The sequence below is a fragment of the Pyrus communis genome, chromosome 10 (genome assembly GCF_963583255.1).
Source record: "Pyrus communis chromosome 10, drPyrComm1.1, whole genome shotgun sequence".
NCBI lineage: Eukaryota > Viridiplantae > Streptophyta > Magnoliopsida > Rosales > Rosaceae > Pyrus > Pyrus communis.
This window is the reverse complement of record NC_084812.1, coordinates 22785933-22804170: the sequence shown is the minus strand read 5'-3', so window position 1 is coordinate 22804170 and position 18238 is coordinate 22785933. Positions and strand designations below refer to the sequence as shown.

At 38.2% G+C, this 18238-nt stretch overlaps 2 protein-coding genes and 1 pseudogene across 4 annotated transcripts; 1 reads left to right on the top strand and 2 right to left on the bottom strand.

The window, feature by feature from the left end:
- Positions 1 to 1063: 1063 nt before the first annotated feature.
- LOC137748746 (F-box protein CPR1-like) lies at positions 1064 to 2899 on the bottom strand (annotated as a pseudogene).
- Positions 2900 to 8115: 5216 nt separating this feature from the next.
- Positions 8116 to 11879, top strand: LOC137747197 (uncharacterized). Its single transcript, XM_068487254.1, has 2 exons — positions 8116 to 8803; positions 11434 to 11879. Exons 1-2 carry the CDS (start codon positions 8260 to 8262, stop codon positions 11613 to 11615), a joined length of 726 nt encoding a protein of 241 aa, XP_068343355.1. The 5' UTR covers positions 8116 to 8259; the 3' UTR covers positions 11616 to 11879.
- Positions 11880 to 13102: 1223 nt separating this feature from the next.
- Positions 13103 to 17777, bottom strand: LOC137748556 (ABC transporter I family member 6, chloroplastic-like). Of its 3 annotated transcripts, none has more exons than XR_011070073.1 (7): positions 17326 to 17777; positions 16913 to 17134; positions 16689 to 16811; positions 16263 to 16439; positions 15538 to 15635; positions 14159 to 14292; positions 13103 to 13410 (listed from the first exon to the last, which is right to left on the bottom strand). XR_011070073.1 is itself a non-coding variant. In XM_068488725.1 (6 exons), exons 1-5 carry the CDS (start codon positions 17746 to 17748, stop codon positions 15555 to 15557), a joined length of 1026 nt encoding a protein of 341 aa, XP_068344826.1. In that variant the 5' UTR covers positions 17749 to 17777; the 3' UTR covers positions 13103 to 13410; positions 15538 to 15554. The 3 variants fall into 3 exon arrangements, 1 of the variants encoding a protein (XP_068344826.1); XR_011070074.1 differs by having other exon boundaries at positions 14159 to 14253; XM_068488725.1 differs by lacking the exon at positions 14159 to 14292.
- Positions 17778 to 18238: the final 461 nt, after the last annotated feature.

The window sequence follows — 18238 nt, the reverse complement described above, 5'->3', positions numbered from 1 at the left end:
CATGCTAAGTGTGCTACCTCCTCCAATAACTTGTTAATTTTTGCTTCAATGATTGCTACTCACTCGGGTATGAAGTGTTTTCTCTTTTGGATTACCAATTTGGTAGCGGGGTCGACGTGTAACTTGTGGCAAGCTATCTCGGGATCGATGCCAGGCATGTCAGAAGGTGGCCATGCAAAGATGTCTCGGTTTTCCCTAAGGAAAGCTGTGAGTTCTTCCTTCTCGGCTGGGCTTAGACGTGAGCCGGTTTTAACAGTCTTTTTAGGCTGCTAAGGATTAAGAATGATGTCCTCGGCGTCCTCTTCGGGTTTCCATGATTCACTTGCTGTAATTGCTATTTGGTAGCTTCTTCGTCCCTTTAGACCTCAGTAGCCTCTACGGGGGTAAAGGTTCTTTTTTTTGATTCCTTCAATACTTGCACAGTGCATCATCGAGATGTGGCCCTGGTCAGACTTGATCTCTCTGACTCCTCCTCCCAGGATGCAAAATCGGATCTTTTGATACTTGACGGAAGTGACGGCATCCAGCTTGATCAATCAAGGTCTCCCAAGAATCCCATTGTAGGGAGATGGGTCACTTATGATCGTGAAAGTCTGCTTTGAGACAACTGGTGGTGTTTTCATGTCAAGTGTGATGTGGCCGATGAGAGTCGAGGTGTATCTGTTGAATCCGGTGAGTACCTCTAATTGGCGTATGATTGTGTTTTCCATTCTCATCTTCTGAATGACTGAGAGTTGAAGTAGATTGACTGCACTTCCATTATCGACCATCATTCTATCGACTATAGCATGGGCTAGTTGTACAGATACTAATAGTGCGTCATCGTGTGGAAAATAGACACCTTCTACATCCTACTCGATGAAGCCAATGATGGGTTCGGGTTAAGTGTTGACTGCTTGGACACGTGAGACTAGTAAAGCTTGTTGGATCTTCCTTTTTTTTGGAGTTGTTAGTGGCCCCCAAGTGCTCAGATTCGACGAAAATGCTATTGATTTGAATCATTTTGGTTGACGGCTATTGATTTGAATCGTCTTGGTTGTCTACCCTGCTGGGTTACTATTACTATTCCCGATTACCCAAGTCATAAAGGGAACGTTTTACAGACGTATCTCTAGTCATTTCCCACAACACATTTGCAATCATGAATGAATCCAGCGTATATGGAAATTACTTGTTATGACAGGGAACTCGCTGCAGCTTCCCAGATCGACATTAAGGACAAAGACCGTGAGGAACATTGTCTATTAGATGCATGAAATTGTAGCACTTCAACCATTATTCATACACCATAACACCAAATAGACATAAAACAAAGACTTAGAACTACCAAAACGAAAACATCACATCATAAGTTTACAAACTAACAAACTAACACACACGGTTACCATAATAAGAAAAGGATTCATTACAAAGATAAGCCGAGAATAAGGGAAGGAGCACACAAGTTCACATATTTGGATCATCTTTTCTTTTGTTGTTGCTTGGACTACCAGATTGATAAATTCACTGCTTGAAATGTCCACTTAAAATAGATAGAAGGGACTTACTGCTGCCTTCCAACAGTCATATGATCGCCGTCAAGAAGAGAAAGGCTCCCCACACAAATGGTTCCATCGAAGGAAGTTGGCAGACCACAAATTCGAACTTGTTTGGCTCTCTTTTTCTTTAAATCACACCGAAAAACGGTAGTCCGCTCTATATTCACAAGAACAACCATTTCACCGTTCTTTGAGAACACCAAAGGTTTTTAATATCTGTTGGCATAAGCCATACCTCCATTCTCAAAAGAATAAAGCAAGGTCCAAGATTTTGTAACTCCGTATTCCTTCATAATCCAAATATCACATTTTGGCCAAAACTCATGAACACAAATACATAGAGAGCCTCCTAAGACCTTCAAACTCATCATAAAATTGTCATCCTCATCCCCCACCGGGGTGCCAAACTCCATATACTTCTCACTGGCAAGATCAAGGGCTACAATTTTGCATCGATTTTTCTCTGAATCTAATTTCAACTCATAGCACCGTCCAAAAACACCACATCCCCCGTCTGCACATAGAAAACATCGCAAGGCAGTTTTGGGATCCTTTTCCATGAGTTGAATTTTAGGCTATAAATACTGACTTGAGAACTCACAGTAGCATCATCCCTCCGATTAAAATTCACAATTGCCAAAATTTTATAATCATGATTAGCTGAATCGTACCCGAATCCATATTCAGGAACCCCGAATGCGGATGGCCGCTGCTCAATCTCAAAGGTTGGGAGAGGAATCTTCTTGAACTTTTGAATTGACGGGTTCCACAAAGCAAGATTCTTACGCATTCCGTTGTGAACGCAAACCACACCATTAATTGAGCAGCCCAACATCTCAGTATAGTCGTCAGGGCATTTCAACGGCTGCTCAATTTTGACGACTGGCCCGAACGTTTCACTGTCGTCGAAAGCCGATGAAAAGAAATTTGATGGGCGGGAGCCATCTTCCGACTCGAGTAAAATGGTGCGAAAAGAATTGGTTTGGATGGAGCGTTGAAGATGAGCTTCGATGAAGCGGTGGTGGCGGATGAGGGCATTCCAAGCTTTGGCAACGCAGAGGAACCGAATCAAATCCTTGGGCGGAAGGCGTGATAGGATGTCGAACAGTATCTCCGGTGGGAAGTCTGACATTGACTTCTGGGATTAGGGCTCAAACTTCTGAGGTGATTTGTGCGGTTTGGGTTCAAGATTTGTCTTCTGTGTTCCGCCAGAAGTCGAAGCTTTAAAAATGGAGCAACGATTGGAAGAAATCAGATGTGGAATTTGGGTTGAGGATGGAGGAACAGCAATGTGAAGACATCAGATATGGAATTTGGATTCAGGGTAGCTCCTCCGAGGTGAACTCTGCTTTGGGAGGAAAAGCTTTTGGAGATGGCTTTACCCCAGCCACGCGCTAGACTTTGAGGCTCTATTAGTATTTTGGATAAATTACACTTTTAACACTTCAGATTTGGAATCGATTTTAATTCCTTACAAAATCTTTAAAGCATTTCAATTTCATACCTCAAGTAATATTTTATTTCAATAGAATACATCTGTTACATTTTCCATCCGTTAAAAGCTGACGTGGTTACTACATTTGTACTACATGGCAAAAGAAATTATTTTTTAATTTAAAAAAAAAAATGAATCTTCTCAATTAAAAAAAAAAAACCAAGAAACCCAGAATCCCATCCCATCCCCACAACCCCCCCCCCCAACAAAACAAACGCATCTCCTCCACTTTCTTCACCTCCCCCGACCCCAAAACCCAGCCCATTTGAGTTACTCCACATCATCTCTTCCCTTCTCTCTCTCGCTTTTCAATTCCAAAAAATCCATTCCAGAAATCAAAGGGCAATGGAATCAAAAACAAAAACCCACAAAAGTGCAAGAAACCTAGAAGAAAGAATGGTCCTTGCGGGACTTCGAGATCGGAAAACCCATCTCCTCCACTCTCTTCTTCTTCCGCTTCTTCTTCCTTCTCAACCCACTCGGCGATGCCGCGAAGAGGCCCGTCTCGAATCTGACTTTCCACGACAAAGTCGACAGTGAGGAAGAAGGTTTTGTCGATGGGGATCCAGGTCAAAGATCCGAGACCAAAATGTGGCGGCGGTGAGGCGGTGGGTTTGCAGGGATGGAGACGTAAGTAGGCAAGGATGGAAGAGTAAGGGGTTGGCGGGTTAGCGGGTTGGAGAAGAATGAGAGAGATGGGGGAGGTGGGGGTTAGGTTCTGCGTTTTCCGTTTGTTTGCTTTTTTTAAAGAAGATTTAGGGTTTTTTTTTTTTTTGCCACTTGGCACAGCCACGTCAGCTCTTAATGGATCAATGGATGAAAAATGTAACAGATGTATTATATTGAAATAAAATAGTACTTGAGGTATGAAGTTGAAATGTTTTAAAGGTGTTGTAAGGAATTGAAATCGACCTCAAACCTAAGGTGGTGAAGTGTAATTTACCCTAGTACTTTACGTCCACCTTTGTTATAATTATAGGTTGCAACAAATTCATAAGTTGGGGTATGGTATTGTAATGTTTAAAACATGAGGTATGAGATTGTGTTGTGACTTATAATTGAGGTAGTTTTGTGTAATTTACTCTTATAATTATAATAAAATTGAAAGGATAGCTATAATTTTATATAGGGTCTAAGTTTTGATTATTTTTCAAAATTTATGTGTTTGTTGTAGACCTAATTTACTGAACTTTATTTAAGACTAGAGAGGGAGAGGGCCGGCGGCAAGAGAGAGAAAAGAGAGATTTAATTCTGAGATGTGTGTTGTATCATCCTATTGTGCCTTTATTTATAGTAGTAGGATAAGTTAAATCCTTACCCTAATAGGATTACACTTTAATAGATAATATATACTAAAGGGAATATTCCAAGATCTCCCTAGATATATTAGGATTTACACAATCACATTTATAATCTAATAGGACTGCAACACTCCCTGTAAATACTCAAACAAAACTTCGCATCATGTCTTCAGCAATTGAGGTAGAATGGTTGATGAAGTCGTTGGCACAACAAGCGAATGCGAGTTTCTAATTTAAAGAAAGTATGTTTTGGTAGTAAAACTCACAAAACCTCACTATGGTAAAACCTAAGGCAGGTAAAAACTCAGAGACTAAGGAGAAAAGTGAGAAGTACGCAGAATGTCTAAAACAAACGTCAAACGGGACGAAAGTAGTGAACTCAACGGAGTATGATCATCCCAGGATTTGTGCCTCATCAAAACCTCGCTAGGTAGCAAAAACCCAGTGAAAAAAAATGCTCATAATCGTAGGAAAAATAATACATTAAGATCAAGTGAATATGCTTTTGGATACTCCCTCTGAGTTAGACATAACTTCCAAATAAGAGAACTACAAGCAATTCAACTTAGATAATTTACACATACCGATTCCTTGAACGAGCTTCTAAAAAGTAGACTTAATCAATGACTTGGTGAAGAGATCGGCCAGGTTGTCCTGAGAACGAATTTGCTTGACTTCAATGTTCTGATGTTATTATTGCTGGTGAGAGTAAAAGAACTTCGGGGTTATATGTTTGGTGTTGTCTCCCTTGATGTATCCCTTCTTTAACTGCTCAATACATGTTGCATTATCTTCAAAGATCGTCGTATGAAGGTCAACGATGGAAGTAAGACCACTAGTTCTTCGAATGTGTTCCATAACTCCTCTCAACCAAAAACACTCACACTTCATGCAAGGCGAGAATCTCAACATGGTTCAAAGAAGTAGCAACTAGCGTTTACTTGATAGACCTCCAAGATATTGCGATGTCTCCAACAGTAAAGACATAGCCCGTTTGAGAACGTGCCCTATGTGGGTTAAACAGATAACCAGTATCCGCGTAACCAATGAGGCGAGAATTAACCCTAGGACCAAAGGGGCGGCGACTCCTCTCGAGGATTCGTGGGTGTAGAGCAAGCCCAAATCCATCGTACCTTTAAGACGAAAGGGATCTCGTTTAGCATCTAAAGTCCGAACGACCATATGAGTACTCGAAGGCTTCGCTTTATCCACATTAAAACGTCGCAACACCTTTTGGGTGTAGTTTAATTGATGTACTAGGATTCCATCTGAACAATGCTTAATCTTCAGGCCAAGATCGAGTTTTTCCAAGATCATTCATCTCAAATTCTGATTTCAAGTGAATTTCCTCAAGCTCTGTAGGAGTTCCGATAAGGTTCATGTCGTTGACATAAATTGCAACTATCACAAATCTAGAATGTGACTTCTTGATGAACACATATGGGCATAGTTTGTTGTTCACATAACCCTGACTTGTCAAATATTCACTCAGACAGTTATACCACATCCGCCCGGATTGTTTCAATCCATAGAGTGATCTCTTCAATATAATCAAGAGGGTGTTCCGTGGTCTATAACTATTTGAACTAGTCAATGAAAGTCCTTCTAGAACTTTCATATAGATTTTCATATCTAGATCCCCATAAAGATATGTGGTTACCACGTCCATAAGCTGCATATTCAATTTTTCGAAAACTACCAAACTGATAAGGTAACGGAATATTATGACGTCTATTACGGGGGAATACGTCTCCTCGTAATCAATCCCAGGGCATTAAGAGAAGTCTTATGCTACGAGGCGTGCTTTGTATCGCACTATTTCATTCTTCTCATTACGCTTCCTTACGGAAACCCACTTGTAGCTCACAAGCTTCACATGTGGTGAAGTAGGAGCTACGGGCCCAAACACCTTGCGTTTCACAAACGAATCGAGTTCGACCTAGATTGCTTGTTTGCAGTTTGACCAATCGATTCTACGTTGACATTCATCAACAGAACGTGGTTCAATCTCATTCCAATTCCAAACCTCATCCAATACTGTGTAATAGACTGAAATCTCGCGATTCTCAAGAGGCCGATTTGTCTATTCGAAGACATCACTGTAATTTAGAATAACCTCATGCGTTGGAACAAATGAGTAAGCGGTAGTCGAAATTAGACTAGGGTCACTAGTTTATGCCGTTTTCCTCTTCCAAGGTTGTGAATCCTTTGATCATGGGGACTGCCACGCTTCAGGGTAGAATGTTTGTTGCGTCAAAATGTGTGATGGATATGACTGAATATAATGCGTTATGAATTCAAAATAGAATAGGTTATCCAATGTATCCTTATAGGTAGGTTACAAATTCTGTCTTACAAGTACTTGCTAATCTAATCTTATCCTTAAGCCCAATTACACGAAAAATTAAAATAAAATAAAAATGAAATCTTTTAATGCTACTTCATTTATATAGTTTAAACCCAATGAAATCTTTTAATGCTTTTAATGCTGACTTCATTTTAAATTTTTATTTATGACATTTCATATTTTTTGTACTTGTTGATAATTATTGCATCATAAAGAGAAATTTTTTATACGTCACCTAGAAAAATTATAGTTTATCGCTGTGGGTTTTCCTATACATAACTTTCCCAAGTTGGAACAAGAAATTTTTATGACTGTAAACACCTTATTCCTATATGGAGTATTACCACAGAGACTAGAGTGGTTTACTGTATGTATAATAAGAATAAAGTTGGAAGCCTAGAAAAATATTTACAAACTATAAAAAATAAAATTAAAAAAAAAAATTAAAAAAACTTGAAAACTTTGGGTTTTAATGATAAGGACAAAATAAAGGGTAAAGTGAATAGTACCATGATTGACTTTTTAGTGTAAAAATATGGTTTTTCATTAAAATGAACAGTATCGCGGGTTTTTCGTTAGAACTTCCATAAAAAAAATTAGAACATAAACTAGTGATTACTAAAATCTCCTGTAGAATCATTAAAACAAGAGGTATTTGTCGGTTTAGTTTACCCTTGTATAGAGGTGCCAATTTTTCTCTGAATTTTAATTTTAGTTGAGTAATTTCTAAACTTTTATAATTGACCAATTCTCCCCGAACTTTAACTTTTGTCGCTAACCTCTAAAATTTTATAAGTAGTCAATTTCTCCTAGCATTAGATTTTAAAATTTCATCCATTTTCTGCCCCCCATATAGTTGTCATTTGTTGTTCTCGTTATTGAAATGGATAAAAAATTAGATGAAAATTTTTAAAGTCTAGCGTCAGGAGAAAATTGACTATTTATAAAAGTTCAGAAGTAATCGGTTAAAATTAAAATTGAAGAAAGAAATTGACTAATTATAAAAGTTTAAAAGTAATCAATTAAAATTATAATTCAAGATGAAATATTGAGAGCTCTATACAGTTTTAAGGAACAAATCGGCAAATATACTTTGAACAAATGTTTGATTTTTCTTCTGATACTTTTCGTTAAAAGCTTTGAAGGGACGTGTGATATTTGACTGAATAGTGAATACCTTTTTAAATTTTTCGGGGCCTATTAGACATGCACTCTGGAGTCTGGAATACCTCACGATTCGGAAAAAAATATCCTGACTGTGCGGGGAGAAGTCTCCCCTTGAAACGGCCAATTCTTCCAGTTCTATGGAGGTAGGTTTCTTAAATTCACAAAGAATTTGCTCTATCAGTAACACGAGGATAATCCTCCAGCATCCAATCCCAGATTTTCTCACACCCTTATTTAAATAATTAAGCTATATTTCTGTGGCCGAGATTTGATCTGCAAAAGCGCTGGCCAGAGACTGAAAGGGATTTTTGGATGGCCATGGTTCTGTAATCTTTGTTTGCTCCTACCCTCTCTCAGGACTTTCATCAAGCACCTGGCAGGCACATTTTGGGCGTTCATAGTGGAGCAAAGATGGGTGTGGGTCTGTCAGTTCTGATAGGGTTGAAAGCAGCAGTCTTGTTCTCGTTGTTTGCATTCCTCAGAAGCTCTGGTTTCGCTGTGCTTTCGATACCAATTTTGTACGCCTCTCTGGTATCCGCGTTGGTTTCACTTGCTGCTCACCCATCCATAGACCTTCCCATGCTGTTGGGGAAGAACCCAGATGGGAGTTTCCCCGTTTGGTCGATTATAATGTTCAGCCCCTATTTGTATTTCGTTCGCTTTTTCTCGGCGCTGCGGAGATTGCGGAGTAGGGAGGCTCCGTATACTGAAATCTGTGAGGGTTTGTTCGTCGGCGGGTGGCCTTCTTCGCCGGATAAACTACCACCAGGGGATCCTGCTGTTGTTGATTGCACTTGTGAATTGCCAAGAAAGCCTGAGTTTTCAGGGCATTCTTATTTGTGTGTGCCAACTTGGGACACAAGGGCTCCTCCGCCGGCTGCCATTGAATCCGCTGTCAAGTGGGCTTGCCGGAAAAGGGATCAAAATAGGCCTGTTTTCGTCCACTGCGCCTACGGTATGCCGCCTAAATTGAGTAATTTTTCATTTTGGTAATGATATAGATTCACTTGTTTTGCAATGTGTATGCATGTGTGTGTATATACTATATTGGAAAATTGTTTTGAATGCTACGTGTCTGGCGGTATTAGCTCCTAGATATCTATATAGGTGAATAAGGTGAGGAGTAGTTGTGGTACAATGTACATAAGGTTGCCTTAGGATTAAACCCTATGTAGGTACATCCTGATCAACCACTGCTCTGCTCAGGCTCGTGGTAGATAAGAAACGGGGTATGGAGTTCATGCAGAAAGCTTTCTTGAATTCCGTCACTCTTCTTTTTGTGAAACAAATTCCATTCTCAGTGAACTCTTTGGTTGCACCGAGCGCAACATCCCAACACTTGGGCCTGCAGTCATCCACCAATCTTCTCATGTTTCATTCATGTAGCCTCAAGCCTAATATCCCTGCCTCTTAACTTTTCGATTTGGAAAATTGTTGCAGTTGCTAGTGCTATCTTCTTCCACTTCCATCGGCCAAAGCCCCTTGCCCAACACTATGTTTGATGGTTCATGTCCTCTGATAGAATTGGAAGCACATCCATAGCCAATGTGTCATGGATTTGTTTAATCATCCAAAACTTCATAGGCATCTTCTCCTGATCCCCCAGAAAGCCCTCAGCAGCTTAATCTGCTGCCCCTTAATTTCCTAGGGCAGTTACTCAAGTTGAGGAACTTGTATCTCATACAAAAAATTTGTAATAGCATTGACAAGTTTGTTGGTTTACTTACCAGTATTCACACAAGCTTAAGCTGTTTAGATGTGGTTCAACGGTTGTTTTATATTTTAGCATTCCCACTCGCAAGTAGGTCACTCTCCACATTTTGAGATCAATATGTGGAATTAAACTTATTTAGGGAGGATTAAATTGCAGGGATTCAAACTCAGGATTTCTTGCTTTAATACCATGATGAAGGTTGGTAGTTTACCACTATTCCCAAAAGTTTAAGCTGTTAGAACTTTAGAATACGGGCCACCATTCTTCTATATTCTAATTACATTCCTTATTACTATATGGTTAACTTTGTGCCTTCTTGTAGCAAGGTGTACCTTGCTCCCTTTGATTTCTTACACAGCCTAACTAACCCAAATCAAGTCAGCATCATCCATTGTTTACCACTCGGCACTTGCTCACTTCATATCCCAACCACCTGCTCAATGGCAACCTAATAGCAAAAGCCCACAGTTGTGGCAGTTATATGAAATTTAAATGCCTTTAAAGGGTTCACACAACAGAGAACAAAAATAATTAGGTAAGTGTAGATGTGTTATAATTGCAGCACAACAAGAGGGTGAAATGATTCGATCAGGTTTGGGCTCTTTGTCACATGGGAAAAGTTTTCCCCGTATTAAGCACTAATATATTTTTAACGTCTAATTAGATCGGGTAGTCATTCAATTTTTTTTTGAAACACTCAATACTCTGCACTAATCTATTGTCTTACAAAAAGAAAAGGAAAAAGGAAACTTAATTGTCATATTAACTCTTATATTGCTTTGGTTCAGTTTCCCTTGAAACCACTCCGACTGTCTCATTTTTTAAGCTGGATAAGACCTCCAATCATTTCTTATGGAGAAACAATGCTGTCACTGCTGTTGGTTTTTAGAAATACAAGTCACACACAGTTATTAAATTTAAGTTTGCACTTACACTGATGTTATGTGCGGAATTAGTCAAACTTTTGGCCACTAGATTTTATAGCTTTTCTTTGAGCGAATTTGTTGAGGACATCACTGAAAAACCATTTAAGGTTTAACAAGTAAAGAGATGGAAGAAAAGATGATTTCATTCAATATTATCTTTGTGGTTGGATTACGTTCCTGGGTTGTTTGTTTGTTTCCTGAGGATTTTAGTTTCCCTGTTTTAGTTAGGATTTGGCTTGGTTTTCTATACAAGTTTGGTACGCTCTCTGTTGAAGCTTCTTGTTAAGGTTTTGACTTGTTTCATTAAGATCTGTGCTTTATATAACACAGCTATTCTGCTATAAAATAATACCTGAGGCATGCAGTTATACTTGGATTTGGGAATGACTTGGAAATTCAAACAAGATGGAGCTGCCCGGGTTTATAGAATTTACAATTTAAACTTAAAGGGCCAAGCTTGGAGGTTTCGGGTGATTAAGGTCACGTCCCTACATATATAATCCTTAAGACTGTAACCTTTAACTGTCTGGTTGAAAAGAAAACGTAATGCTGCGTACTGAAATGGTTCTGGACTCAAATCAATCTAAATTCTGAATTCATTTTAAATTTTTGTCAACAAAGAGTATCAAAACTCTCTTTTCAATGTGCTTACAATGTTTGATATGAATACTGTAAAGTAAACAGTTAAATCTAAATCCTTCATTTCAAATACACAAATAATGCAACCATAGTGAAATGATTGCAAACAGTTCCCATTTAAGTTGTTAAGTTTCTTCTCTAACTGGTGGGATTCTCAACATCCCCTTCTGTGAGAATCCTTTGTGTATTTTGTAACAAAATTCCGCTGTCTGTTTCTTCATAGTATTGATATTTGATTTCTCAACTATTTGAACGGGTGCAGGTAGTGAGTTGTAACTAGAAACTCTTTTGTAATTTCCTGTTTAGGTCATGGGAGAAGTGTAGCTGTCATGTGTGCACTACTAGTTGCTCTTGGGGTGGCAGAGGACTGGAAAAATGCTGAGAAACTAATTCGAGAGAAACGTCCTTACATTAGGATGAATGCTCTACACCGCATGGCTCTGGAAGAGTGGTCAAAACATCGGTTATCTCCTTCTAAGAAGAATTGATAAATTAAGGTAATAGACAGCCATGGTTTCCTGTGGTGCCAGTCGAACTGTTGACCCGGTGAACCTCGTGTGGAACATGAAGCCACCAGGCTACAAAGAGACCGGCGACAGCCATGTATGCTGATGCTACTGTTAAGTCGGGAAACTAAAATTAGTCCTTACAGACTAAACAATGATTATCAATATTTCTTGAACAACTTAATGTGTATAATTATGCATAAACATGATCTGCATTTTTAATATGTATGCTCAACTTAACCCTGAGTTATTTCCAAGGGCGACGTTCGTCCTCTTGGTATGTTGTTCCTTTTTTCATCTCCTCTCTCCCTTCTTCGAACATTTAACATCCCAAATTTGTTGCTGCAATTGGTTGGGCACCATTGCACAATAAAAACTAGGGAGTTTTAACGAAAAGTTCACGGTATTGTTCATTTTAACGAAAAACCATATTTTTACACTAAAAAGTCAATTCTGGTACTATTCATTTTACCATTTATTTTGTTCTTATCATTAAAACTCAAAGTTTTCAAGTTTTTTTCATTAGTTTTCTTTAAAAACTATAGCTAATTTTCATTTTACTACCATCAAGGTTTTCTAATTATCGCTTTTAGTACCTAGGGTTTGTATGTCCAACTTTCGTCCTCAAACATTGATTTTTCTACCGAGTAATGTTAAAGAGATTAAATTTATAGATAAAGTTTGCAAACTAAATGATGTGTCACCAATAAAAAATAAGCAAGTTTATCAAGCTTAAGTATAATCTAATCATCCACTTTCATGTCATTTAATTTACAAATTTAATCTTTCTAGCATTACTTTTTTTCTACCTCTTACCCACCTTTATTTGTCATTGTCTCAATTCTTTTGTTAATTGATGGCGGTTAACCGATGACGAATGTGGGTTATAAAGAAAAAGACGATAATAAATTCAACCCTAGAAAGTAGTAGGTCATGTCATGTGCACGGCAATTGAACTTGGATATTGTTATTCATATACTCATTTTTACATCCTACATACTCGTGCTAATTTTTGGATTTTGATTTTCTTCAATTCATTTAATCCGGTGATCGAAAATTAAGAAAAGTGTGTGAAAAGTAAAATGAATGTGTGCATAGCACTACCTGATCTTATGAAAATATTGACAACTTGTTATCGCCACATAGTAATGATATTTGGCTTCTCGAAAACACACAATCTAATTCCTAACTTCCCTTGTAAAACCAATGCGTACGAAATAATATCAAGAGTGAAAAAAAATAGTGGATTCCACCTTTAACCAAAACTCCAGTTGATCTCATTTTCTTTTTCTTTTTTTTTCCGTTTCCGATTTATAACTTCCTCAATTTCAGATAGACTTTTCTCCTCGTCCACACCCATATTTAATCTAGATGTTATTTTCATTTGACGCGTTGAATCAAATGACGAGAAATAATAAAAAAAAACATGTGAAAAACTAAAAAAGTGTATGAAAATCAGCACGCAATAATATTATTGTTCCAAAATCTTTGAAGTAGAATTAATCAAATCCTATAGTAAATACAGATGCCCCACGTGTTTTCCATCGCCCATACCTTTACAGAAATATCAAGGAAAGTGGCTTGGTAGGTTTGTTCGGTTGAAAGGCACTTTGCCTATAAAACAGTCATCCAAGCAAGAGAAGAGAACGTACGGCAAGAAAAGAGGAAAGAAAGACCGAAGGGAATGCAGAAGAAAAATATCAAGAGAGGAGAACATATGATGTTTATTTTCCGGAAGAGATCATTACTCCAACACCCGCTTTTCTCCGAATCAAATCTGCAAGAACGAGAAAGGGACAAAACAACATTAGTTTTCAAAGTGAGATGTACAACAGATGAAGCAGCAATCAAATATACCATATAATTTGTTTATTGTCCTAGTGAAAATTGCAAGACAATGCAGGCAGTTCAAGTAAATCGGTGATCACTACTATCCCGCGTTCCTCAAACATCATATGCCGGTATATTTTGGACGCTAATCATATATTAATGGTTCAGAATCAACAAACCAAGGCCAGGAAGCTTCGGAATTGTCGTCAGCAGTGGGATGTCTAACTGACAGTCATTCAGAGCAACCGTGTTTCAGCATTAGAACATCAGGCCAAAATTTGTGGTAGTAACCAGGAACAGCATTTCCATTCCCATATCATTCACATTCTGAATCTTGAGGAATTTCCTTCCCCGTTGCATGCGAAAAATCCTAATCGGGCAGGCAGAAGTGGTTTTACTATCACTTGACTTCATTAGCAACCATTATCATATGATGATTATTTTCAAAAGTCCACGCATTTTTTTCTTTTTATCCAGAGATCCCAAACCCGCTTTGCGAAATCAGATGTGAAACTGGGGCCTCCGAAAAACTCTAAAATCTTTGGGAGGAAGGAAACTGTAGTAAATAGGTACATAGGTATCTTGAGGAAACGACCTCCACGTGGGAGCAAACGACCGGCCTAACAAGTTGAGTAAACCCATGAAAACTTGGATGATACTAATGATCAACATCAACATATCTGGGAAAGCATTACCCTGAAGCAGTTTCGGTAATACTACATCTGAGCTTGTGTCCATTGTGTTATCTTGCATGACAGTTTCATCTTAAAAAGGAAACCGGAGCCATGCGCTTTTCGGCCACAGAAACAGAAAAGGATAAGAGAGCTACCTAAGCAAAAGATGCAGGAAAGAAAGAATTTTAAAACAAAATTACATTTTAATCCAAAAAAAAAATGCACAAACAATTCATATGAATATAAGGGGTGAACTATGCTAGCTAAAAGCACAAGATGCTATGGGACAAAAATAATTGAATCCCTGAGATATGAAGGAACAGTAATAGGGCTAACAGTCAGAAATCTAGACAAAAGTATCCATGAAATGAAACAACAGGAATTTCAGATGCTCAAACAGACTTTCATATTGAAGAATGGGCGATACCACTAATCAATTCATCTCATCCTTGAAATAGAATACAAACACTTTCCTTCTCACTTTTCCACACTATATGTAATCAATACGGAAATAAACAAACATTTTTGTCTCCTTTTTTTTTTCAAACCTTAATAAAAGTATTAACCCTGCATAAGCAACTAACCAAGCAAAAACTAGTGCCTTAGGGGCACCTTAGCCTTCCAAATTAATAGAAGGAAAGAGATTTATTGTCGCATAACTTTCTAACACAAGAGTTACATAAAAAGCTTGAAGATTTCAAGCTCCATCTACTAGCATAGAAAATGAAAATAGCTAGAAATTCTCTGACAGTGACAGAAAAGATAGCTCGCCAACGTCCAAATCTGTATAACTTCTCCTGAAGCTGAATCCCAACTAAATGGAACTAAAGAAGGGTTTACAACACTAGCAATGGATCTCCATAGCACCTAAATAAAGTATGCCACACTTCTTGTTTTGTTAATTAGACATAGAAATCTAAACCTGACCTGTGGTCACTTACTTTATTGGATCATTCCCTGGCATAACAGTTCATTGCAAATGCATGGATGCAAGTAGGGCAGCAACAAATAAACATGGGAACCTATGAATTATTAAACTCGTAAGGAGCAAGTTCCTACCAAAATGGAAAATCATCTCCTATTCTAAATAGGATGCTGAAGCTCACTTAGAAACCTGAAGTTCTTCTGTCATAATTTAAGGGGGGGAAGGGCCTTCTTAAAACATAACAAGCCACATATAATTGCCTTACCATGACCACATGAATCAAAACAATTATATGCAAAAAGGAAAATAAATGTGATTGAAGGACAAATTAGGTCTCGTAGATAATATAATGCACTAGTCGAGCCACTTTTATTTGAGAAGATAAATTAAGTTAATGGTCCACACCTACAATATTAGTATACAAGCAATAAAAGATGTTTTGAGGTTTAAGAGAGTGAGAAAGAAAGAGCAATACCTTTCAAGTTGTTATGCTCAAGAAATTGCTTTGTACCCTTCCTTCTCTAGTACTTCTGCTAAGGAGATGTCACCTGTCTTTATAATTTTCCCATCCTCCTATAAAATCATTTAATTAAATAATTAGATCAGTACTGAAAGAGAACCTAGGAACAGTTTTAGAAGCTTACTGTATTCCTCGCAATGATAACTTATTGATTATCCTGTACAATGTTCTAGCAGCCAAATTATATAACATTTTTCCTATTGCCTTCTAAAAGCTAAGAAAAACCCTAAAAACAAAAGAGAAATTTCTTCTTTTTCCAATCTTCGTGAGTTGATATAGCTCCAAGGTTATGCCCAATTCATATATCTCCTAAACGACTTGTATTAATTCTACTAGTATGTGGAGCTTCTACAATCTAGCTCTCAAATCTTGCCAACTGTGTTCACTCTTAAGTAAAAACAAATACACCAGGAATCCTGGGGAAGAATGCATGAAACAAGCCCTATTTGCTGATGATCCAAACGATATGTTTATGCAATCCCAGAAAAATTACTGGACACATGAAACTAATAAACTCATTTACCTTGTCATACTTTTTTTTGAACCACGTTATACTTTATATTTATAGAGTATCCTTATTACATTTCCTTTCTGTTTTCTAATTTCATGAGACAAATACATGAACCGAGACCCAAAACCTGTCTTGTCAATGTATGTTTTTATATCTTCCAATGACTTACCATAATATGGATACAGGTTGGCTTTATAAATTCCAGAAGTCGTAGGTAATGAGTAATCATCAATACAGAATTTGTCGGGGTCAGAAGCCCATTGACTGCCTTTGCTACATCTCGAAGTGCATCGACATCCAGCCCAGAGTCAATTTCATCCAAAATAGACAACTCTGCTCCCAAAACCTGCATTTAGCAGAAGCGTTTGAATACAAAGATAAGTAATGAAGTACGTACAGCTTACATGAATTCCAAGGAACGACAATATCTCCGGGGAAGAAACCCACTTCCCACAGCTTTACATATTTCTACAAATATTGTAATTATGATGCTATATATCCAACACAAACTTGATACCAGGCATTTCCTTATAAATGAAGTTTTGATCAAGATTACAAAAGAAGCAGTAATATTAACTAAGAACGATAGTCATACCGCCAGTTGCAAAATCTCATTGCGCTTCTTTTCACCTCCACTGAAGCCTTCATTAACATTTCGGTTAAGGAAGTCCGTCTTCATGTTGACAAGATCAAGTTTGGGAAAAATATAAGCATAGAACTGCAAGGACATAAATAAGGATATAAGAATGAATCAATAAACCACCAGAGACATCTCAAACAGCGGCTTTGGACGAGAATGAATGGTTGTAGCTAGCTTGCCTCAATCGGTCCAAGCTCGGGCAGTCCTAGTTTCTTTCTGCGAGCATTGTACGCCATGTTGAGAAAATCAATGTTGGTGACACCAGGGATCTCAACTGGGGACTGGAAACTCATAAAAAGCCCCTCAAGTGACCGGTCTTCCGCTGGCATTTCAAGCAAGTTTTCCCCTTTAAACACAACACTACCTCCGGTAACTTGGTATTCCGGATGCCCAGCCAGAACCTGAACCAATGAACAAACGAATGAAGACAAGAATGACAAAATTAGGGTGTGTTTGGAAGTCTTAGAAAAGGACTAAAAATGCTTTTTTGAATCCGGTAAAAATACAAATGAATCCTAAAAAAGCACTTGACGTCAACCACGTTCACCAAAAGCACTTTCACACTTCATAAGGAGCCCTTGATAATACGGACCTTGGCGAAAGTGCTCTTCCCTGAACCGTTCTTTCCCATAATAGCATGAACCTCCCCTTGGTAGACAGAGAGGTTGACGCCCTTGAGAATCTGCTGTTTGGATTCGGCAATCACGGCCGTTAGATCCTCAACTTGGAGTAGCAGCTCCTTCTCTCCTTCCCCTCCTCTACTGCTGGAAACTGAACTTTCCGCGGCGGAGGAGAGGCTACCTTTCACCTTCACCTTCACCGCCGTCAGAGACCGCAGCTGCCGGTGGCGTGATGGCCAACAGAGGGGGCGGAGGGCAGAACCTGTACATACTGGGGACTTGGAGGGTGAATAGCTGCTAACAAGACAAGTAGCAGAAGAAGAAGAAGATTGCAGTGGGGATGGTGGTAGTTGGGCGGGAAGCGTACATGGATGATGGAATCGCAACAGCGCCATTGGACTGTTATCGCTGCAAGTGCAAAAAGCCCAAAATATAATTCAACAGGAATGCCTAACTGTAACTATGTTTGGATGAAGAAAATTAAGATTACTAACGAATTTAAAAATGACGGAAATTGAAATGACGAGATTTTATTTTCTAGAATTTGTAAATTTTCTTGTTTGGTTAACCTAAAAGAACAATGGAATTGAATACGGAATTTGTTATTTTTAAACTCTCAATCATAGAAATTGAGAAATGACACCTATTTACATGGAATTTGAACTTGGGATTTGGAGATCCCAAATTCCAAGTTTTTTTTTCCATGAGGAAATTCTAAATTTCTATATTTATGAATCCAAACAAGAGAATTGGTGTCTGTCAATTTATAAATTCTGACTTTTACCAAAATTCCATGTTTATTTTCCTCATCCAAACATAGTGGGGTAAATTACATTTTACCCTAACAATTACAACCTCATACAACATTTTAAAGACATTTTAATC